At 36.5% G+C, this 25197-nt stretch overlaps 1 protein-coding gene across 7 annotated transcripts in view; it reads right to left on the bottom strand.

Annotated features, from left to right (window-relative positions):
- RGS7 (regulator of G protein signaling 7) overlaps window positions 1-25197 on the bottom strand; it is a 600338-nt gene that overhangs the window by 96492 nt on the left and 478649 nt on the right. For all 7 annotated transcript variants that reach the window (XM_082340984.1, XM_082340986.1, XM_082340980.1 and 4 more), the window contains 3 exons: window positions 6393-6457; window positions 5458-5534; window positions 5270-5351 (listed from right to left, as the gene is read on the bottom strand). In XM_082340984.1, coding sequence (XP_082197110.1) covers window positions 5270-5351; window positions 5458-5534; window positions 6393-6457 — 224 coding nt within the window. The remainder of the gene's footprint in view (window positions 1-5269; window positions 5352-5457; window positions 5535-6392; window positions 6458-25197) is intronic.

Below are 25197 nucleotides of genomic sequence, written 5' to 3'. Positions count from 1 at the left end.
ATTTCATTCTTTTTATAGCTGAATAATATTCCATTATATATGTGTATATGTATGTACAAATATATACACAAACACATACATACGTACATACATACAGGCACACCTCATTTTATCGCACTTCTCTTTATTGTGCTTTGCAGATATTGCATCATTTTACAAATTGAAGGGATTTGTGGCAACCCAAGTAAGTCTGTCAGCACCATTTTTCCAGTAGCATTTGCTCCCTCTGTGTCTCTGAGTCACAGTTTGGTAATTCTCACAATATTTCAAACTTTTTCATTATTATTATATTTGTTATGGTGATCTGTGATCTTTGATGTTATTACTATGACTTGCTGAAGGTTCTGATGATGGTTAGCACTTTTTAGCAACAAAGTATTTTAAAATTAAGGCATTGTTTTTTAGATGTAATGCTACTGAACACTTAACAGACTACAGTATCATGTAAACACAACTTTTATATACACTGGTAAACCAAAATTTTGTAGGACTTGTTTATTGCGGTGGTCAGGAACTGAACCTACAATATCGCTGAGGTATACCTGTGTCCCACATTTTTTAAATTCACTCATCCATCAATGGACACTTAGGTCACATCTATGTCTTGGCTATTGTAAATAATGCTGCTTTGAACATGAGGGTGAATATATCTTTTGAAGTTCGAGTTTTTATTTACTTTGGATAAATACCCAGAAGTGGAATTCTATTTTTAATAAAAAAATTTTTTTTAATTAATTAATTAATTTATTTATGGCTGTGTTGAGTCTTCATTTCTGTGCGAGGGCTTTCTCTAGTTGTGGCAAGTGGGGGCCACTCTTCATCGCGGTCGCGGGCCTCTCACTATCGCGGCCTCTCTTGTTGCGGAGCACAGGCTCCAGACACGCAGGCTCAGTAGTTGTGGCTCACGGGCCCAGTTGTTCCACGGCATGTGGGATCTTCCCAGACCAGGGCTCGAACCCGTGTCCCCTGCATTGGCAGGCAGATTCTCAACCACTGTGCCACCAGGGAAGCCCTATTTTTAATTTTTTGAGAAACCTCCATACTGTTTCCATAGTGGTTGTGCCAATTTACATTCCCACCAAGAACTCCCAGTGCACAAGAATTACTTTTGCTTCACATCCTCACCAACACTTGTTATTTCTCCTCTTTTTAGAACAGCCATTCTAATCGGTGTGAGGTGCTATTTCATTGTGATTTGGGTTTGCATTTCTAGTATGTATGTTATACTTCAATAAAAATTTTTAAATGACCTGTACCTTGACCAAATACCAGGTCCCCTCCAACCCCCAACAAAAATGTGTCAAGGTGGTGCCTGTCATAGTGTATCTGCAAGAATATTTATAATTGTGGTCTTGTGCTTTATAGTTTGTGGTATAAATAATGTACCCCCACAGTACTGTCTCGAAGTACTGTCTCAGTGCTCCCACCAGGTCACTGTGGATTTCCAAGGTGAGAGGAAAGGTGATTCATTCTATATTGCCAACTCCACCTTGCAGTGCACACATCTGAATGTGCCCAGAATTAAATTGGCCTAAATTCCCTACACTACATCTCTTTAGATCAACTCTCAGTCGGTGTTAACTCGATGGTGGGAATCCTTTCACAATGAATAAGTATAAAAAATCACCATATTGTACAATTTAAATATCTTACAATTTAGTTTGTCAATTACACCTCAATAAAGCTAAAAAAATGTAACAGACAAACAAAACAAAAACAAAGTCTGTGCAAAGGATATAAACTGGCTCCACAGTAGGGCTGTGTGGAACAAGTTTGGTTGCTCTTCACCCCTTGGACCCAGAGCATCAGCACCATTCTATTTTGAAAGGCCAGTCCACTGGACTTCTTTTTTTTGCTCCATGATGATTGTATTTTAAGAATCTCATTGCTCCTTTCTATTATTGGGCCTCAGAATCACTCTGATATAACTCAATAGGTTATAAAAACTTTGAATCTTATGGAACTCCTTAAACTTCTTATGCAAATCTATAACCTCTTCTTCAGACACTTTTAAACTCCAAATTTTAATGTATTTTTGTGTGTGTGCATACACACACACAACACACACACACACACACACACACTTCACCAGACTGCTCCAAACTAATTTATTCAAAGTAAAAAAAAAAGATTTACAGGAAATGTATATAAAATTTCAGACAAACTCTCTGCTCTTCAAAAGACCATGATCTGATAATATTAAAACAAGTACTAGGAAGTTAGTATCAATGGAACCCTTCAGCACTGTGACAAACAGAATTTTTACTTCAGTTTAACTAGTTGCTCAAATTCAATTAATATAGACTAAGAATCCATTAGCCCTTGAAGAGGCTTCATAAAAGTATCAAAACACTAAATACACAAGTCAACCCAAATCCCAAATTATCTTTGACATTTGCTACAATTTGGTGTATTTCCCCTACTGTCATCTTGAGTAGTTAGTGTGTGGCAATTCTGTCTGGAGTCCTTGATAACTGAAGAGTCCTTTTCAGTGTTATGACCTTAATTTTTTTTCTGGAGTAAACATGGACATGCTTAAAGAAGCTAAATTTATTTCATAAAGGTATTAAATGCAATAAAATGAGTATACTGTGTTAAGTGACATCATTTAAAAAAAACACTAAATCACATTGCATATATTTTCTACATCTCTAAGTTCATGTAACATAATATTTTACATTAAATTTAAGTATACTTTAAAGATTCTGAGCTTCTTTTTGAGATTTCCCCTTCCCTACTACACTTCTGGCTAATGGTTTCCAACCTATTTTCATTAAATAAATGGCAGCATCAAGCCAGATCAAATCAAAGCAAACCAAACAAAATGCAATGTAGCACACCACCTTTACTTGAATTAGTAAAAGCTTTATAAGGATTAATTGCTCACTGCTACATTTTTTGGAAAGGTTTAACAGTAGGATTATGCAAGAAGAAATAAAATGAAAAAAATTCAACAAATAGTACTGATAGGATAACTTCATTTCTGTTTTTTGAAAACAAAGATACTTTATATAGTAATAAAGCTAAAGCAGTCCAGGAAAATATAAATTGTGTTATGAATCTATGAAATCTGAGTAGAGATTTTTATTCTAATGAGAATATTAATTTCTATGCTTTAAAAGCTTGTAGTAGTGTGTTCGTATTTTTGTAATAAGACTTTTTCAAAACCAAAATAAAAATAAGGACACTTTTTGGAGGTATGGTTATCTTAGAAAGCTCTTCTTATCATTGTTTAGTTAACACTACAGCCAATGAATAGAGATATAGCTTACGCATTTTGCTGCAGAAATAGCCATTATAAGCTCTTATAGGAGCGTCTTGCTGCTAATGTCCCTGCCAGCCCCATCTCTGAATTAACTCTCACTAAGGACCCAGAACTCTAAAAACCAGATACGAGACAGGACCTGTGTGTCTGACATGGCCTCCAGACAAGTGTCATCACTTCACATGCACCTGGGATCACTGCAAAAAAATTTTTTTCTTTTTAAATGGGATACAGAGTTGTAATGTAAAACATAAATAGATGAAGATAGGGTTGGATTAGGTGCATTCCATTCTCAGAGGCATACAGATAACCAAAAGCTCTATTTTTTTCCCTCTAGAAAATAAACAATAACCAAGTATTGCATAACATGTTCATTTTAAGTGATATAAAGCCCCCATAAGCATCCACAAATTGAATAAGGGACATGGAACTAATGGCTTCAGGGTGGTTTCTGCCTCCAGGTGCTCCTTGGGATGACTTTCTAATTGAAAGCCTAATGCGGGGTACAGCAGGGGACCCCTTGGAGAGCACTCATATGTGCTCCTTGCTCTGTGGAGACACAGAGGACTGGAGCCTGACTTACACTGGTAAGAGCAAAAAACAACTGTGAACAGGTTCTGTTTCCAACAGGGCACAAAGAAGGCAAGGGACTGGCTGAGTAATTCTTGGAGGATGGAGCAGGAGAGTGTGTTGAGGTGAGATCAATCGACATGCTGGGAGAACATGAGTTTTTGCTGTAGAATAGATGTGGGCAGTGTAGGGGAGCCAGCATGGAGTGAGTTCTCTTGGGTTGCCAGGAGGATATAGGCCATCAAAGTTAAACTAGGCTAGAGATGGGCCACCAGATGTCCAGGGGCATAAAGTGGAGAAACATGTGAACATAATGTATTAAGCAGTTTCTAGAGATGGCTTAAAACAAACAAGCAAGGAAAAATCCTGTTTCATATCCTTGCAATACTTATGCATGTGGCCTCACAATTCTTTACACCATGAGCAATAAAACTCAAGCTGAATTTTGAGTAGGAAAGACAGTTAAATCTCAATTCTATTTTTTTTTTTTGAATTCAGAAGAAAATAATTCCATATGAAATTTAACAACTGCATTACTATCTAAAATTTATATATATATCAATATATATCTGTAACTATATGTATATAGGTATAGATACAGATACATATACAAACCTTTGGAAAATAGACCTATTTTGGTCTGTTTCTAAAGGTAGTTGAGAGGAAAATTTTAAGATATTCTCAAAGAATCTTGATTTGTCTCATGCTGTGATCCTGTTATTTAATAATAGTATGTAAATATTATTCTCTAGGTCTGTGTTTAAAGAAATATATAGAAAACAAAGACCTAGCATCAAAATATGCTATATGAGAGTAGACATGCTTTCTTATGAATGCTCATAACCATTGTTTAATTCCTTACACAAAGTTTTCTGGTATTAATCAAGGACATTTGTTATTTGTTACTCTGACTCACATGGTTTAACATTACTATATAAGAAAACCAGCTAAGTTATTGTATGTAGATTCAATGACCAGTTACATCATTAGAAGTATGAGCTGATCTGAAACTGAGTCACCTAAAATGTTTCCATGAAAGTTGACATTCAAAGCAGGTTATTAGTAAATTTTAAAAAAGAAAACTTAGTGGAGGAACAACATTTTGACTAATACTTTTACTATCAATCCAGAAAAATGTAGATCATAAGCCATGCAAAACTGCTTTGTTGCAGTCTTCTTTCTTTCAAGTGTATGAAAGTATCAAGCACCTCAAAAGCAAAGAATGAGCAAGCAAGTAATGTCACGTTAGAAAAATGCATAGTTAAAAAAAATATACTATTGAACTCTAGTCGTCTCACACAAAAGTGGCAATCTTTTCTTAAATAATTCACCAAGACTTTGGGACAAGTGATAGAGTTACTGCATTCCGCATTCTTTCTTTACTTTCCAAAGGCTGAGATTATGAATTCAGACAACGTTGGTGCGCTTGCTTACCACGGGTCTGTGTACGTCCCAGAATGCTCTCTCCTGACTATCAAGGATCTTTCTTTCAATCTTGTCTCTCTTCTTGTCCACTCTGTTAATATCATAACAATTAATAATAAGTAGTGTTAATTGTAGTGCCTCTCTGGACAAAAGGCCACAACTTGGACAAATCTTCCAAAAGACTCACAAGGACTCACTTTGCTTGTGCTTCTGCTTGCATAAAAATGAACTCCCACTTCCGAGCAAATGCCCTCTGCAGCCTGGCCAAGCTCTCCTGAAAAATATACCACGGTGAAGACATTCTGGTGCTCAGCTTTACTACTCCCTTCTAGTTTATCTACCATATGTACTTACCAAAAAAACAAATCAGAATTTCTAAAGGAGTAAGTGTACTTGGAATGATAAGTCATGCTCACTGAATGCAGCTAATACTCATATTAACAGTCAAAGAGGACACAGGAGAACCTATTACGAATATTAATATTGGAGAATATAACTAAAAATCAAAAATACTAAACTTACCTTATATAAAAAAGTGCTCAAGACTAATCCATTGGATTTTCCTGTGCTCATTTTACTGAGGAACAGGAAAGCAATACTCTCTACTACTGATTCAATCAGTCTATCCAGTTCCTGAGAAAAATGTAAACTCTCAGCCCCTTACTACCCACTTGTAGACAGTGCTTCAAGTTTAGTAAATCAGAACATAGCAACCATATGAACAAATTACATGAGATTAATTTAATCTGCTGATGGTGACCAACATAAAGGTTTTGCAAAAACCATTTTCCCAGTATAAATGTTCTATAATTCTCTAAGTTTGGATATCTTCATTATATATAGTATATACACACATATATATAAGTTTTTACATTTAAGTCAATTTTAGCAAATAAGATATGCTTCCTCCTTCTTCTCTGAGTTTGTGTATTTAGAATTTCACCATCCTCAGTGTGAATGATGAGAGGAAGTAAGCAAGTAAGGGATATGTTAAATCATTATGCTGCCCTTCCCTGGAAGTCTGATCCCTAAGATCCATGAATGTAGAAAGTTAAGAGTGCCCAGAAATGACCGTAGGCCTTATTCTTGCTCATTTTATACTTTTCTTTGTCAGGAAGTCCTTGGTACTTACAGCTTCATAGTCTGCTAGCTCCAGCCTTGCTTTGTTTTGCATTGTTCTTTTGCAGAGGTAAACCGCTGTAAGGGAAAAAAATCAATCATTTCTCACCTGCTTATTTACATTGAGACACTAAAAATAAAAATAGAGCATTATAAACCAAGACATGTTGGTCTTTGTCATTTTTCCCCAAGTTGTAATTTTCTCTTTTTGTATTTTTTTTTGGACAAAATAAATAATCTGTAACATGATTACTGAAATTCAAACACAGTGGTAATATAAAAAGGTGTTATAAGAAAATAGATATGTTTAGAAACTTGGTAACCATTTCCTTTATTTCATTAAATAGTTGTCACAATTTTAGCTTCCTCAAAATATAAGGGGAAAAAATAAAGCCTTTTAAATAAAATATCAAATGAATGTTAAAATATGGATATACAAATAACACGATTTTTAAAAAAAGAATTGCATGAAGAGGGAATCGCTATTTGCACATTCAATTATTTCCGTAGTCTACTGTCAACTAAAATAATTTATTAATGTAAACTGAAGGTTCCTTAGCATCTTCTTTGCTGCATTCCACAAGGATCAATCATCAATCAGTCATTTTGTCACTAGGATAGAGGAGAGTACAACATCTGACTTAACTATAATCCTATAACCTTTTAATTCTGTTTTCCTTGAGGACTCTGTCTTCTCCATTACCAGGCAAAGTCCATCTGGGCAGAAGATTTACAGGATAAATGACAGACAGAAAGAGGACGTTGACAGCAGTATTGCCATCGAGCAGTCAAATTTCTTCAGTGATTTCTGGAATATTAGTGACTCTCATGTTAATATCAAGACATTCAGAAGGGAGGAGACAAGATGTTGAAGTAGAAGGACTGGAGCTCTCTCACAAAATACCAAAATCACAACTATCTCTAGAACAACCACTGACAAAAAAGACTGTAACCTATCAAAGAAGATATTCTACATCCAAAGACAAAGAGGAAGCCACAATGAGAAAGGGGCATTTTCACAGTGTAATCAAATCTCATACCCACCAGGTGGGCAACCCACAAACTGGAAAACAATTATATCTCAGAAATTCTCCCACAGTAGTGAGACTTCTGAGCCAGACGTCAGGCTCCCCAGTCTGAGGGTCTGGCATCGGGAGGAGGAACCACCAGAGAATTGGGCTTTGAAGGCTAGGGAACTTGAGTGCAGGAGCTCCACAGGACTGGGGGAAACAGACATGCCACTCTTGAAGGGTGCACACAAGGTTTCATGTGCACTGGCATCCAGGAGAAAGCAGTGACTCCACAGGAGCCTGGGCCAGAACTACCTGCGAGTCTTAGAGGGTCTCTTGGGGAGGCAGGGGTGGGCTGTGGCACATGGTGAGGGCAAGGACACTGGTAGTGGAGGGCCAGGGAATATGTATCAGTGTGAGCTCTCCAGGAGGCTGCCATTTTGGCACTGAAACCCGACCCCACCCAACAGCCTGCAGACTCCAGTACTGGGACGCCTCAAGCCAAACAACCAACAAGGTGAGAACACAGCCCCACCCATCAGCAGACAGGCTGCCAAAAGTCATCCTGAGCTCACAGTCGCCACTTAACACACCTGTTGACATAGCACTGCCCACCAGAGGGACAACACCCAGCTCCCCCCACCAGTGGGCAGACACCAGTCTCTCCTACCAGGAAGCCTGCACAAGTCCCTGGACGAACCTAACCAACAGGGGGCAGACATCAGGAGCAAGAGGAAGTACGATCCTGCAGCCTGCAGAATAGAGGCCACAAACAGAAAGTTAGAAAAAATGAGATGGCAGAGAAATATGTTCCAGATGAAGGAATAAGATAAAACCCCAAAAGAACAACTAGGTGAAGTGGAGATAAGCAATCTACCTGAAAAATAATTTGGAGTAATGATCATAAAGATGATCCAAGATCTCAGAAAAAGAATGAAGGCACAGACCAAGAAGATAAAAGAAATGTTTAACAAAGAGGTAGATAATTCAAAGAACAAAAAACAGAGATGAACAATAAAGTAACTGAAATGAAAAATATACTAGAAGGAATAATTAGCAGAATAAATGAGGCATAAGAACAGACAAGTGAGCTGGAAGACAGACTGGTGGAAATCACTGCCATGGAACAGAATAAAGACAAAGAATGAAAATGAATGAAGAGAGTCACAGAGAGGTCTGGGACAACATTAAATGTACCAACATTTGCATTATAGGGGTCCCAGAAGGAGAAGAGAGAGGGGAAAGGACCAGGGAAAATATTTGAAGAGATAATAGGAGAAAACTTCCTTAACATGGAAAAGGAAACACTCACTCAAGCCCAGGAAGCACAGAGAGTCCCATACAGGATAAAACCAAGGAGGAATATGCAGAGACACATATTAACCAAACTAACAAAAATAAAGGCAAAGAGAAAATACTAAAAGCAACAAGGGAAAAGCAACAAATAACATGCAAGGGAATCCCAATAAGGCTATCAGCTCATTTTTCAGCAGAAACTCTGCAGGCCAGAAGGGAGTGACATGATATATTTAAATGATGAAAGGAAAAAAACTATAACTAAGAATGCTCTACCCAGCAAGGCTCTTGTTCAGACTTGAGGAGAAATGAAAAGCTTTACTGACAAGCAAAAGCTAAGAGAATTCAGCACCACCAAACCAGCTTTACAACAAATGCTAAAGGAATTTCTCTAGGCAGAAAAGAAGAGGCAACAACTAGAAAGAAAGAAACAAACAAAATTACGAATGGGAAAGTTCACCAGTAAAGGCAAACATACAGTAAAGGTTGGAAATCATCCACAAGCAAATATGATATTAAAACCAGCAATCATGAGGAGAGCACAAATCCAGGATGTTGGAAATGCATTTGAAGAGACCAGCAACTTGAAAAAATCATTTATATATACACACATATATATGTGTATATATATATATGAATATATATATATAGCTAAATAAAAACCACATGGGAACCTCACACAAAAATCTACAATAGATACACACACAGAAAAGAAAAACCATAATAAAACACAACACTAAAGATACTCATCAAATCACAAGAGAAGAGAACAAAATAGGAAGGGAAGAAAAGAGACCTACCAAAAGAAATCAAAAACAATTAACAAAATGCCAATAAGAACATACATATCGATAATTACCTTAAATATAAATGGATTAAATGCTACACAAAAAGGCATAGATTGGCTGAATGGATACAAAAACAAGACCTGTATATGTGCTGTGTAAAAGTGACCCACTTCAGATCTAGAGACACATACAGACTGAAAGTGAGGGTATGGAAAAAGATATTCCGTGCAAATGAAATTAAAAAAAAAAAGCTGGAGTAACAATACTCATATCAGACAAAATAGACGTAAAAATAAAGACTGTTACAAGAGGCAAAGAAGGACACTACACAATGATCAAGGGATGAATCCAAGAAGATGACAAAACAATTGCAAATATATGTTCACCCAACATAGGAGGATCTCAATATATAAGGCAAATGCTAACAGTATTAAAGGAAAAATCAACAGTAACAGAATAATAGTGGGGGACTTTAACACTTCACTTACATCAATGGAGAGAACACTCAGACAGAAAATCAATAAGGAAACACAATAAGGCTTAAATGACACATTAGACTAGATGGCTTAATTGATATTTACAGAACATTCCATCCAAAAGCAGAAGAATACACATTATTCTCAAGTACACATGGAACATTCTCTAAGATGGAACACATGCTGGACCATAAAGCAAGCCTCTATAAATTTAAGAAAATTAAAATCATATCAAACATCTTTTCTGACCACATTGCTATGACATTAGAAATCAACCACAAGAAAAAAACACAAACACGTGGAGGTGAAATAATTTGTCACTAAACAATCAATGGATCACTGAAGAAATCAAAGAGAAAATTAAAAAATACCTAGAGACAAATGACAAGGAAAACATGACGATCCAAAACCTATGGGGTGCAGCAAAAGCAGTTCTAAAAGGGAAGCTTATAGCAATACAATCTTACCTCAGGAAACAAGGGAAATCTTAAATAAACAACCTAAACCCACATCTAAATCAACTAGAGAATGAAGAACAAACAAAACCCAAAGTTAGTAGAAGAAAGAAAACATAAAGATGAGAGCAGAAATAAATGAAATACAGACTAAGAAAACAATAGAAAACATCTATGAAACTAAAAGATGGTTCTTTGAAAAGATAAACAAAATTGATAAATCTTTAGCCAGACTCATCAAGAAAAAAAGGGAGAAGACTGAAATCAATAACATTAGAAATGAAAAAGGAGAAGTTACAACAGACACCACAGAAATACAAAGGACCACAAGAGACTACTACAAGCAACTATACACCAATAAAATGGACAACCTAGAAGAAAAGGACAATTTTGTAGAAAGTACAATCTCCCAAGACTGAACCAGGAAGAAATGGAAAATATGAATAGACCAATCACAAGCACTGAAATTGAAACTGTGAATCACAACAAACAAAAGGCCAGGAACAAATGGCTTCACAGGCAAATTCTATCAAACATTTAGAGAAGGGTTAACATCTATCCTTCTGAAACTATTCCAAAAAATTGCAGAGGAAGGAAAACACCCAAACTCATGCTATGAGCCCACCATCACCCTGATACCAACACCAGACAAAGATATCACAAAAAAAGAAAACTACAGGCCAATATCACTGATGAACATATACACAAAAATCCTCAACAAAATACTAGCCATCTGAATCCAACAATACTTTGTAAGGATCATAAACCATGATCAAATGGGATTTATTTCAGGTGTGCAAGGATTTTTCAATATCCACAAATCAATCAGTGTGATACAGCACATTAACGGTTTGAAGAACAAAAACCATATGATCATCTTAATAGATGCAGAAAAAGCTTTTGACAAAATTCAACAACGATTTATGATAAAAACTCTCCAGAAAGTGGGCATAGAGGGAACATACGTCAACATAATAAAGGCCATATATGACAAACCTACAGGTAACATCATACTCAATGGTGAAAAGCTGAAAGCATTTCCTCTAAGATCAGGAACAAGACAAGGATTTCCACTCTCACCACATTTATTCAACATAGTTTTGGAAGTCCTAGCCATGGCAATCAGAGAAGAAAAAGAAAAGAAAGGAATCCAATTTGGAAAAGAATAAGGAAAATTGTCACTGTTTGCAGGTGACATGATACTATACATAGAAAATCCTAAAGATGCTATCAGAAAACTGCTAGAGGTAATCAATGAATTCAGTAAAGTTGCAGGATACAAAATTAATACACAGAACTATGTTCCACTTTTATACAACAACAACAAAAGATCAGAAAGAGAAATTAAAGAAACAATCATATTTACCATTGCATGAAAAATAATAAAATACCTAGGAATAAACCTACCTAAGAAGACAAAATACCTGTACTCCCCAAACTATAAGATGCTGATGAAAGAAATTGAAGATGACACAAACAGATGTAAAGATATACCATGTTCTTGACTTGGAAGAATCATTATTGTCAAAATGACTGTACTACACAAGGCAATCTACAGATTCAACCAATCCCTGTCAAATTACCAATGGCATTTCCCACAGAACTAGAGCAAAAAAATCTTAAAATTTGTATGGCAACACAAAAGACCCTGCATAGCCAAAGCAATCTTGAGAACGAAAAACGGAGCTGGAGGAATCAGGCTTCCTGACTTCTGACTATACTGCAAAGCTACAGCAATCAAAACAGTATGGTACTGGCACAAAAACAGAAATATAGATCAATGAAACACGATAGCAAGCCCAGAAATAAACCCATGCACCTATGGTCAATTAATCTATGACAAAGGAGGCAAGAAATACAATGGAGAAAAGACAGTCTCTCCAATAAGTGGTGCTGGGAAAACTAGATGGCTACATGTAAAAAAAGAAATTAGAAATTTCTTTAACACCATACAAAAAACAAACTCAAAATGGATTAAAGACCTAAATGTAAGACCGAATACTATAAAACTATTAGAGGAAAACATAGGTAGAACACTCTTTGACATAAATCACAGCAATATCTTTTTCGAGCCATCTCCTAGAGTAATGTCAATAAAACCAAAAATAAACAAATGATCATCTCAATAGATGCAGAAAAATCTTTTGACAAAATTCAACAACGATTTATGATAAAAACTCTAAAGAAAGTGGGCAGAGAGGGAATGTACCTCAACATAATAAAGGCCATATATGACAAACCGACAGGTAACATCATACTCAACGGTGAAAAACCGAAAGCATTTCCTCTAAGATCAGGAACAAGACAAAGATTTCCACACTTTTATTCAGCATGGTTTTCGAAGTCTGAGCCACAGCAATCAGAGAAGAAAAAGAAATAAAAGGAATCCAAGAGACCAATCCATTAGAGATCTAAATGGAATACTGGATACTATAAAACTCCTAGAGGAAGTAATAGGTAGGACAATTTTTGACATAAATCGCAGCAATATCCTTTTGGATCCACCTCTTAGAGTAATGAAAATAAAAACAAAAATAAATAAATGGGACCTAATAATCTTACAAGCTTTTGCACAGCAAAGGAAACCATAAACAAAACAAAAAGACAACCCAGAGGATGGGAAAAAATATTTGCAAATGAAGTGACTGACAATGGGTTAATCTCCAAAATATACAAACAGCTCATGCAGCTCAATATCAAAAAAACAAAGAACCCAAACAAAAAATGGGCAGAAGACCTAAATAGACATTTCTCCAAAGAAGACATACAGATGGCCAAAAAACACATGAAAAAATGCTCCACATAGCTAATTATTAAAGAAATGCAAATCAAAACTATAACAAGGTATCACCTCCCACTATTCAGAATAGCCATCATCAAAAAATCTACAAACAGTAAATGCTGGAGATGGTATGGAGTAAAGGGAACACTCTTGCACTGTTGGTGGGAACGTAAATTGATACAGCCATTATGTAGAACAGTGTGGAGGTTCCTTAAAAAACTAAAAATAGAACTACCATATGACCCAGCAATCCCACTAATGGGCATATACCCTGAAAAAATCGTAATTCAAAAAGACACATGCACCCCAATATTCACTGCAGCACTACTTACAATAGCCAGGACATGGAAGCAACATAAATGTCCATCAACAGAGGAATGGATATAGAAGATGTGGTACATATATACAATGGAATATTACTCAGCCATAAAAAGGAACAAAATTGTGTCATTTGCAGAGACATAAATGGACGTAGAGACTGTCATACAGAGTGAAGTAAGTCAGAAAGAGAAAAACAAATATCATATATTAACATATATACGTGGAATCAAGAAAAATGGTAAAGATGATCTTACTTGCAAAGTGGAAATTAGAGACACAAACATATGGATACCAAGGGTGAAAGGGGGGGGATGAATTGGGAGATTAGGATTGACATATATACACTACTATGTATAAAACAGATGACTAATGAGAACCTACTGTGTAGCACAGGGAACTCTACTTGGTGCTCTGTGGTGACCTAAATGGGAAGGAAATCCAAAAAAGAAGGGATATATGTATATGTATGGCTGAGTCGCTTTGCTGTACAGCAGAAACTGACACAGCAGTGTAAAGCAACTATACTCCAATAAAACAAACAAACAAAAAAAAAACAAACAAACAAAATGGGCAGAAGACATAAATAGACATTTCTCCAAAGAAGACATACAGATGGCCAAAAAGCACATGAAAAGATGCTCCACATAGCTAATTATTAAAGAAATGCAAATCAAAACTACACTGAGGTAACACCTCACAACAGTCAGAATGGCCATCATCAAAAAGTCTAAAAACAATAAATGCTGGAGAGGGTGTGAAGAAAACAGAACCCTCCTACACTGTTGGTGGGAATGTAAATTGGGACAATCCCTATGGAGAACAGTATGGTGGTTCCTTAAAAAACTAAAAATTGAACTACCATATGATCCAGCAATCCCACTTCTGGGCATATACCTAGAGAAAACCATAATTCAAAAAGATACATGCACCCCAATGTTCACTGCAGCACTATTTACAATAGTCAAGACATGCAAGCAACCTAAATGCCCATCAAAGGCACAATGGATAAAAAAGATTTTGTATGTATACACAATGGAATACTACTCAGCCATAATAAAGAATGAAATAATGCCATTTGTAGCAACATGGATGGACCTAGAGATTATCATACTAAGTGAAATAAGTCATACAGAGGAAGACAAATATCACATGATACCACTTATATGTGGAATCAAAAAAAATGATACAAATGAATTTATTTACAAAACAGAAACAGACTCACAGACTTTGAAAACAAACTTAGGGTTACCAGGGGGAAAGGTGGTGGGGAGGGATAAATTAGGAGTTTGGGATTAACATATACACACTACTATGTATAAAATAGATAATCAGGGGCTTCCCTGGTGGCGCAGCGGTTGAGAATCTGCCTGCCAATGCAGGGGACACGGGTTCGAGCCCTGGTCTGGGAAGATCCCACATGCCGTGGAGCAACTAGGCCCGTGAGCCACAATTACTGAGCCTGCGCGTCTGGAGCCTGTGCTCCACAACAAGGGAGGCTGCAATAATGAGAGGCCCACGCACCGTGATGAAGAGTGGCCCCCACTTGCTGAAACTAGAGAAAGCCCTCACACAGAAACGAAGACCCAACACAGCCATAAATAAAAAACAAAACAAAAAAACCCAAAAACAAACAAACAAAAAAACAATGATGTAAAAGTCTCCTTTTCCAATACTGTATTAAAAAAAAAAAAAGATAATCAACAAGGGCCTACTGTATAGCCAGGGAACTCTACTCAATATTCTGTAATAACCTATATGGGAAAAGAGTCTGAAAAAGAATGGATATTTGTATGTGTATAACTGAATCACTTTGCTGTACACCTGAAACTAAGACAATATTGTAAATCAACTGTACTCCAATATACAATAAAAATTAAAATAAACAAAATATGACCAACCAAAACCAAAAAAGTTATTCAGAGCCCTTTGGAAAGTCTCATTTCCAGAATATTTTTGTAATTTTCCATAACATATGGTATTTGAGTCTCATAAAGTTCAAGGTAAACTCTATCAATTCTAGATGCCAAATAAATCCATTGGATAAAGAGTGTCAAATATCACTTTTTGTAAGGCTAGCTCTGGCGGATCTCTTATAAATACAACTTTTGCACTAATCTGTACAACCTTCAGTTTTAGATAATGAAATCCAGCTGATATCAGTGAGGAAATAACGTATACAGAAAATCTGAGGCCACTGAAAACACTGATGCTATTTATTCAATTTCTGCCCTCTAAGATTTTCTGTATGAAAGTCATGGCAAAGGAGAGAGCAACCTTGGGATGATGCTAATATTACTACAAACACTAAAAACCTAGGATAGATTTTAGAACACATCTTTCTATAATCTACTATGGTAATTTTATTTTTCTATTAATATTAGTAATTTTCATATGTAGATTTACAAAATTACTGATTTTTAAAATTATTAATTTTCAAAATTTATAAAATTGAAACTTGAAAAACAAAATTGATATGATGTAATTTCCTAATTGGATATAATTTACACTCTCTCCTGAAGAAACTCTTAATGTACAGGCCACTGTGGTCTTAACAAAATATCTAAAATGTTTTCAGCAGTTGGTGAAAGAGATTGTAATGTATGTGCAACATTCCTGAGGGTATCTCTTCATGAGAGAAAGATTGAATTTTCTTAAATACCTAATTAAATAATTTCAGATTTCCTATGGAATCACCTTTAATCAAATTTCAAGCCCCATCAGTCAGCCCTCCTCTATATATATGCAGAAGGCTGCATGAGCCTCTACTTGTTTTTTTGATCGTGGTCATCTAAACTTTGTTCTTTTCAAAATAAGACCCCTTTGGGGAAACATATTTCTAACCTCATTAGGTAAACTAACGAATAAAGCAGGAGCAGAGTGATTTTTTTTTAAGATGAATGTTCACTCAGAATTTATGCATCCTTTATTATAGGTAAATGCAATTTTCTTTAATTGACTAGGAAACAAAATGAAGGTATGGACAGGCAGTGCCAGTTATAGAGTAGATGTTTCATATGTATTTGTTGAATGAGTGAATAAATGAATGTACAGGATATTTTCAGAAGGAGCTATTGAGAAGTTGAATTAATTCAAGTAATTTCTACTAGCCTCTTTGGTAAAGAGAAAGAAGAGAAAAGATGAAGGCTGTATTAGCAGAGTAGGGAACACTCTGAAATTCTGTTGAAAATAGACCAAATATGGTCATGACTGGAATGGCCCAAACCTCACCAATCTAGTCTAGACACAGTACAGCATGTTGACAGGAACAGATACTTTTATTCTTTATCAGCAGAGAGTATCAGCATTGGGCTGATATGGATGAGAAAGGAGGATCAAGCAGATGAAAAAGAGTTTCAAATCAATTCAATTTATCAAAGATTGAAAAAATGGGAGTACTTGGGCATAGTCAAAACTATGGCTCAGTTCAAGTCTTTTTGTACTGATCTCTAATTATTTAGGCACTTAAAGTGCCCTATGATGTTGTGTATGGACCTAGGTCCTGGTACAAAGTATGAATACTTTTTAATATAATGCTTGAATTTTTTTCTGTACTGCCAAATTATTGAAAATACCAATGAAAAAACCCATTTCTGCAGTTCTATTTGTTTCCCATTATCAAGGGTTTAACTTCAATTTAAAATGTAAATATATCTTTTTGCAGTAGTTTTCTGGGAGACTATAATGAGATAATTTTGAGGACTTAAAGGGTCAACAAACAAGTAGTTTAATAGGAAGCTCTGCCACTAAGTGGAAGAAGGTTTGAGAAACCCTGAAGTGTTACTCTGGCTAAAATAGTTGTGTAGTAAAGGCATAGAATTTGGCTTAAATACAACTTAGAATTTAGATGGAAAAGTCGAAGTTTCTGGATCACATGTCTAATTGAATAGAAAGTAAAATCTGGCATTATTTTTTCCATTTAATTTCATAAAGCTCTAAATGTAGAGTAGCCGGTTGAGCAAACACTGATACTCATGACAAAAGGGTACAGAATTGTATCACAGAGGTCAGTGAGAAAATCACTGAGATCCTAATATCTAAATATGGACAGGACATAAACATAATTCATAAAGACTAGAAATACAATTGCCAAGTAAATATTGGAAAAACATCCAACTTTCAACCAAAGTAATACAAATGTAACACATAGTGTCATAACGCAACTCCTTTTCATCTTTTAAAGTTTACTTTGTGGTATAATAATAAAAATTCAGGCAAGTTTCACAGTCTTGTTTGTCACTCTTGGGTAATTCAAAGAGTCCCAGTTTATTAATAAGAATGTGCATCCAAGTAATAGTCGAAACTCCAAGCTTGGTTTAAGGTTTGAAGGTTTCCCTTTTCCCCCAGCTTCTGTGGGTGAAATAAGTGTGAGTGCCTTCTTTCTCCACCTTGCTTTTCTGTGTCTGCCTCAAAGTATTGTAACCAAGGCTTCTCGTCTTCTGGGATTGGAGTACAGCAAGGAAAGAGCGGAAAGGTGATTGCTGACATTCTTACCCTACTGGTACCACCGTGATGATCTAGTGTTGCCATTCTCTGGACTTGGCAGAGGTTTAAAGTTTACTGTATTTCTCAGGTACTTTTGTGGATGTTTTGGAGAACCTCTCCCCTGTGAGATCTCCTGTGGGGATCTCTCACCTGCAGCACCCTTTTGCTGGGGCTGGCAAATGCCATAGCCCTTGATTTGTACCTTTAGCTTCTCTTTGCAATGCTGTTTGCCCCTCCAGGCTGCCTTCTAAGACAGGACTGCCGCTCACACATGGCTTAGAAACAGTCACGCATTCTTTGCCCTGAAAGCAGGACACACAACATAGCCACCTCCCTTTCAATGCCCCATCCATAGCTAGACAGGCTGTCTCTTGCCCTTTGTAATTCTGAGGCCTGGAAGTTCATGGTCCAGTGTGTCCCCCGGGGTAGGTGACTGCTGTCAAGCACTCTCAGAAGCCCACTGAACTCTCTGTCACTGGGCCTGAAGTGGAGGCACTCCCCACCCACTCCTCCCACTTGGGCTGGTGGAGGCAATGACTCCCAGCACCTAACAGCCACGAAATGAGCCTCAAGCCAATGTCTTAGCCTTAAATAACCTCAATGTGAGTTGATGGCAACTACTGTGGTACTCTGTCAGTGTTGCACGGTGTGTTCATGTCTGCTCTTGATCTGCTTCACGCTTTAGCTGGGTTTCCCTTTTAACATCCTGTTACAAAAATCACTCTACGCATCGAAACGACAAAGACAGATACAGAGTGAGAATAAACTATCCTGGCAACAGAAGAGTGAAATAGCACTGCTGGTGAGCATGTAAACAGGGAAAATCTGCTTGGAAAGGGTTTTGACAATGAGTAATAAAGCCTTAAAACATTCATGGCCATTGTTCCAGTACTTGCTCTTTTGAGACTATACCCAAGGAAATAACACAAGAGGCACAGAGGCTTAAGCATCCACGATGTGGATACAGGAACGACAATGGGGAATAGGCAAAGAAAGCATGCATATTTGTTCAATGAGATATTATATTGCCATTCAAAGTGTGTGCAAATTGTTTTACCTCAAAGTTGAAGTAGTTTAAAATTTAAAATCCTTAATCCCTCATTGTAAAAGTTCAGACAATGTAGAAAAAATATAAATACTAGAGTAAAAAATCATTGTCAAGTATAATCTCAGTGTCACTATTCTGGTGTATATTCTGGGTTTTCTCCTTCTATATACATCCACTAATATACACATGAATATGTATATTTATATAAAAATCTATCTGCATATATTTATTTACAATGTACTCAAACTGTACTACAAATGCTGTCTTAGAAACTTTTTTCTTTAATATTATATTGTGGCTAAATTTCATATCAATAAGTGTTGCTCTTTATATTTAAAAAATTATTTCATGACAGTCCTGGGTTGAGATGTACTATAATTTTTTTTAAAGATTTTTTTCTGATGTGGACCATTTTTAAAGTCTTTATTGAATTTGTTACAATAATGCTTCTGTTTTATGTTTTGGTTTTTTGGCCATGAGGCATGTGGGATCTTAGCTCCCTGACCAGGGATTGAACCCGCACACCCTGCACTGGAAGGCGAAGTCTTAACCACTGGACCACCAGGGAAGTCCCAAGATGTACTATAATTTATTTAAATGATCCCTTATTGCTGGGCACTTGGGTTATATCCATAGTTTTGCTATTATATACTAATATTTCTGCATATATGTATACATGTATGTGTTTTACTTTTTAGAAATTGTTTATTTCCTGAAAGTGTTATTGCTGATTAGGGACTATGCACCTTTCAAGCATTTTGATCCTTAAAAACAAATTCTGTAAAGTTTAGACATGAGTGTGACTCATACCCTCTCCAACTCTGGAGAGTCTATTTTCAGCAAAGCAATCAGAATTATTCTGCTAAAATAAATCAGATTGCCACTGTGTTGAAACTCTCCATTTTTCCAACTGCTTCCCATCTCATCTCACTCTAGATAAAAGCCAAAGTCCTTGCTTCTCCATTAAGTTGTCCTCTGACCTCCTTTCCTGCTGCTCTCCAGCTGTGCTTGAGCTGCATACCAGACGTTCTGCTTCTGACCTTTGCTCCTTTCCCTATTTCTGGAAAGCTTGGGCTCTGCCCTCAGGGCTGAACTGGTATTCTCTCAGCAACATCTCCCCTCCCCACCCCTTACTAGCCCCTTTCCCATTGCCTTCCTCCGCTCAACATTTTACCTCCTAATATACAATTTATGTATTCATTTATGTAGTTTGCTTATTAGCTTAATTTTTCCCCCTACTGCCCTCACTAGAATGTCAGCTCCCAGAGGACAGAGATTTTTACTTGTTTTGTTTTCCCAAGTATCCCCCTGCCTACAATAATACTTGGTACATAGTAGATGTTCAAAGCAGATTTGTTGAATGAAAACATCAATGAATGTTGACTATTTGAGTACTTTTTCCTTTTGTGAGTTAGCTATTCATGACTTTGCTAGTTTTTCTATTGGGGGATTTGAATTTTTATTTATTAGACCTATGACCCATATATATATATTACAGACAAAACTAATAATAATTATATATATTTATATATTCCCCCCCCACCCAGGCTTTTGGAGAGAAGTTTAATAATGATACAGACATATGGCATCTGCAGTACACGTTCGGAAACCTGCTTTTTTTCTTAACTCAGCGTAACATCATTGAGATTTACTCAGGCTGTTTTCTATACATATAGCTTGTTTCTCTTGACTGCTGTAGTCTATCCTATGACTGTAGCACATATTATTTAGCCATATCTGTATATTAAAATACTTAGATGTTTTCTAGCTTTTTTCTTTCTTTCTTTTTTCTAAAGCTATTACAGGGGACTTCCCTGGTGGTCCGGTGGTTAAGACTTTGCCTTCCAATACAGCAGGTGAGGGTTCAATCCCTGGTTGGGGATCTAAGATCCTACATGCCTCGTGGCCAAAAAACCAAAACATAAAACAGAAGCAATATAGTAACAAATTCAATAAAGACTTTAAAATTGGTCCACATCATAAAAAATCTTAAAAAAAAATAAAGCTATTATAAATAATTATCCAGTGAATTATTATAGCATATACTCCTGGAATTGGTATCAGGGGTTTGAGGGACAGGCACAGTTTGAATTTTATAAGACACTGCCAAATTTCTACTCATTATACCTTTTCAGCAATATGCTAATATCCTCTCCTAAATGCCAGATTTGAATTTTTGCCATTCTGGCTTGAAAGAGGTATGTTAAGTGCAACACTTTCATCATGTTTCTCTATGTGTTTTCTTATATTTCCAACAGTTTTCATATCATAGATTTTAATATAAAAATTTTTATGAATTTTATGTTTTCTTCACTGATTTGGCTCCATTTAATACTTTGTACCTTGAACTATTTTTCATTTGGTATATATTGCAACCCCTAATTTCATTTTCCATTGTTATTTTCACCATTTATGCTAACTGAAAGAGTCAGTTTGTTTCACTTGTCTTCCTTGTAGAAAGATATTGTTGGATTTTATTCATGACCTAACATAAAGATACTTGTTCTTTTAATAGACAAATATTTATATTCATTTGTGTAAGTTAATGTTTGCTATTCCTTTTCTTATGTCATCATCTCCCTCTCTCTCTCTCTGATTGAAATTCTGTTTTCTGCCTTTTGTTACATGGAGTGTTCTCTAACTCCTACTTTAATAATTTAGAAGTAATAAAACTTGTTACTGTTCCTTTAGTGTCATTCATATATTTAAATAAATGCTTAAATACATATTTCTTGAAAGTTAACCTCAGAAATTAAACACTGTCTAATGCTTACCTTCATAAATGATGAATAAATTAACCTATCTTCACTTCCTATCTTCCTAATTCTTTTAGTGACCAGAATTTATCATACGCTCTGTTATAGTTTTTAAAAATTACTTACAGTATTCACATTCCATTTGTAAACTATTTTTAATCACAGTTATGGAATCCTGAAGGCCAGGAAGAGAAAGCTATTGTCTTGGATAATTAAAGAAAGGAAGTTTTGTTTTTGCACAACTTTTTAAAAATCTAAATTTGATGGGATGTATATTTGCCCAGGAAAGGAGAGATATCACCCATTATGGTGACCCTTCTTATTTCTGGTTTCTTTTGGTGTTTGCTCACTCATTTTGGAGTGAGGCCACTACACTGAGGAAGGTGAGCTGGAAAAGATGTTGATAATCCTGGGTTCTCTGTGGTAGCTGTTGGCCAGCAGCAACTACCCTTCAAGGTACTTCATTGCTCTTCTCTCAGTCTCTCCCCTCTACTCTTAAGCTTGCTTCCCAAATGTCTGAGAGAACCTGAGATGCTTTATGAAATCTAGGTCAGGGACAAAACCTCAGGCAATGCTGTCTCTTCCAATGCTGTGTTTAAGCCTAAGAAACCTTGATCCAAGATGGAGCAAGTCTTTCTCTGACATCCAAGACTTACATCTCTAGCTCTCATGTATAGATATTGGAAATCATTAATGGGTTGGTCAGAATTTCATCTAATTTCATTCTGTAAAGCTGCCCTAATTTCTTGAGAAAAGAAATGATATCACCATCTTCCTGTCTTGACTAAATTCCATTGATTCCAGAAAAGAGATACATCTTTCAAGTGAGTGATGTGTGGCATCATTCTCTAATTTCCACTGTTCTAATGATACATTCTAGTCTAGATTTGCTATCTTTGTTTTTTATTCCATTCAGGAGTGAGGGGGAGCAATATGGGAAATTTTCTGGGAAGTATGATGTGTCAGTTCTTCTTACACCTACCCAAAGATGCAAATATATTTTGTAATTATATCTATGCTGAATGGACATATATTTAAAACCTCAATAATTTTTGGACCTTTTAAAAACAAACTGAAATTAATCTTAATTTCACTCTGAAAAAAGAGATAATTATCTTCTTTAAAAACATAATTTCCAAAATAATTCCTTGGAAGTACTTTAAATTTGATGTTAATACAGTACTATAAAATCTAAGAATCATTTAACTATTTAGTCATTAGGAATGCACTTAGAGGAATGAAAAGGTAAGAAATAACAGTAATTAACATAATTTAATTTTTTTAAATTTATGACTCAACAGCAACTCAAACATTAACAGCAAGATAAATTAAATCTTAAAAGAAAACTAACTAGGAGAATATATTATACAAATTATTTTAAAATTATTTAATTTTCTGACTATGTTAATAATGAAGACTATGTTATTATAAAATAGGAGTGTGAATTCGTTACTGTATGGGATCAAATGCCTTTATTAGAGAAGATTTATCAAGATAAAAACCCAGAAGGAAAACTAAGCGAAGTGAAGATAAGCAGTCTACTCGAGAAAGAGTTCAGAATAATGATCATAAAGATGATAAAAAAACTCAGGAAAATAATGGATGCACAGAGCGAGAAGTTAGAAGATTTTAACAAAGAGTTAGAAAATTTAAACAACAACCAAACAGAGATGAAGAATACACTAGAAGGAATCAATAGGAGACTAAATGATTCAGAAGGGATCAGTGAGCTGGAAGACAGGATAATGGAAATCACTGCTGCTACAGAAAAAAGAAAAAAGAATTAAAAGAAATGAGGACAGTTTAAGAGACCTCTGGGACAACATCAGTTGCACTAATACTCACATTATAGGGGTCCTAGAAGGAGATGAGAGAGAGAAAGGGACCTAGAAAATATTTGAAGAATAATAGCTGAAAACCTCCCTAACTTGGGAAACGAGACAGTCACCCAAGTTCAGGAAGCCCAGAGAGTCCCATACAGGATTGACCCAAAGAGGAACACACCAAAACACATTGTAATCAAAATGACAAAAATTAAAGATAGAGAATATTAAAAGCAGCAAGGGGAAAGCAGCAAATAACATAAAAAGGAACTCCCATAAGGCTGTCAGATGATTTTCAGCAGAAACTCTGCGGGCCAAAAGGGAGTGGCATGATATATTTAAAGTGATGAAAGGGAAAAACTTACAACCAAAATACTCTACCCAACATGGCTCTCATTCAGATTTGATGGAAAAATCAAAAGCTTTACAAACAAGCAGAAGCTAAAATAATTCAGCACCGCAAAACCAGCTTTACAGCAATCTTAAAGGAACTTCTCTAGGCAAAAAAGAAAAGGTCAGAACTAGAAACAAACAAACAAAAAAATATGGCGTGAAAAAGCTCACTGGTAAAGGCAAACATAGATTAAAGGTATGAAATCATCCACAAACAGAGCTAGTAGGGAGGTTAAAAGACAAAAGTAATGAAATCATCCACCTCAGCAATAAGCAGTTAAGGGGTACACAAAACAATTAGATATAAAATATGCTATCAAAAACTAATTGTGGGGGAGAAGCAATCAAGATGGTGGAGGAGTAGGATGTGAAGCTCACTTCCTCCCACAAATACATCAAAAATACATCTACAGGTGGAACGATTCTCACTGAGTATCTGAACTCTGGCAGAAGAACTCAGACTTCTGAAAGGGCAAGAAAATCTCCATGTAACTGGGTAGGACAAAAAAAAAAAAAAAGAAGGTGAGAAAGGAATCTGGACAGGACCTGTGCCCCTGGGAGGGAGCAACCTGGGAAGTCCCCTCACTGGCAGGGAAATCAGTCAGGACAGAAGGGGGAGCTTCATAGCCTTGGAGGAGATTGCAGTAACCGGTTTGCAGCTGCTAGAACAGAGAGAGACCTGCACAGATGGTCAGTGTCACTGCCCTGCACTCCACAGACTGAGATGAGTGTCCGCTGGTGTGGGCATGGACTGGGTGTTGAAGCTGGGCTTTGGAGATCAAACCCAGGGAGAAGACTGGTATGGGATGAGTGGAAACAGACTGAAGGGGCTGGAGTCTGGTGCAACTGCCATTGAGGGTGTATGCAGGGGAAGCCCAGCCCACCTTAGAGGCCAGGTGCCATTGTTTGGGGGGTGCATGAGGGCAGTGGGGAGACCCGCCATTGCAGGCTTTTCCCTTGCATGCACTCTCAGGTGGCAGGACACCACCTACACGAGGTACAGGAGTGATCGCTAGCCACTGCTGCAGCACCCCCTCAGGCTACAGCAGTGGTTGCAAGCCAGCACTGCCACCCTTACAGAATCCAGGAGCAGTTGCAAGCTGCCACCACCACCCCATCACCCCCCGCCTTGGGCTTAAGGAACAGTCACAAGCCCCCACCACCACACCCCTGGGCTTCAGGATCAGT

The sequence above is a fragment of the Balaenoptera borealis genome (assembly GCF_965194805.1).
Source record: "Balaenoptera borealis genome assembly, chromosome: 1".
Classification (NCBI taxonomy): Eukaryota; Metazoa; Chordata; class Mammalia; order Artiodactyla; family Balaenopteridae; genus Balaenoptera; species Balaenoptera borealis.
This window is presented reverse-complemented; position numbering and strand designations above follow the sequence as displayed.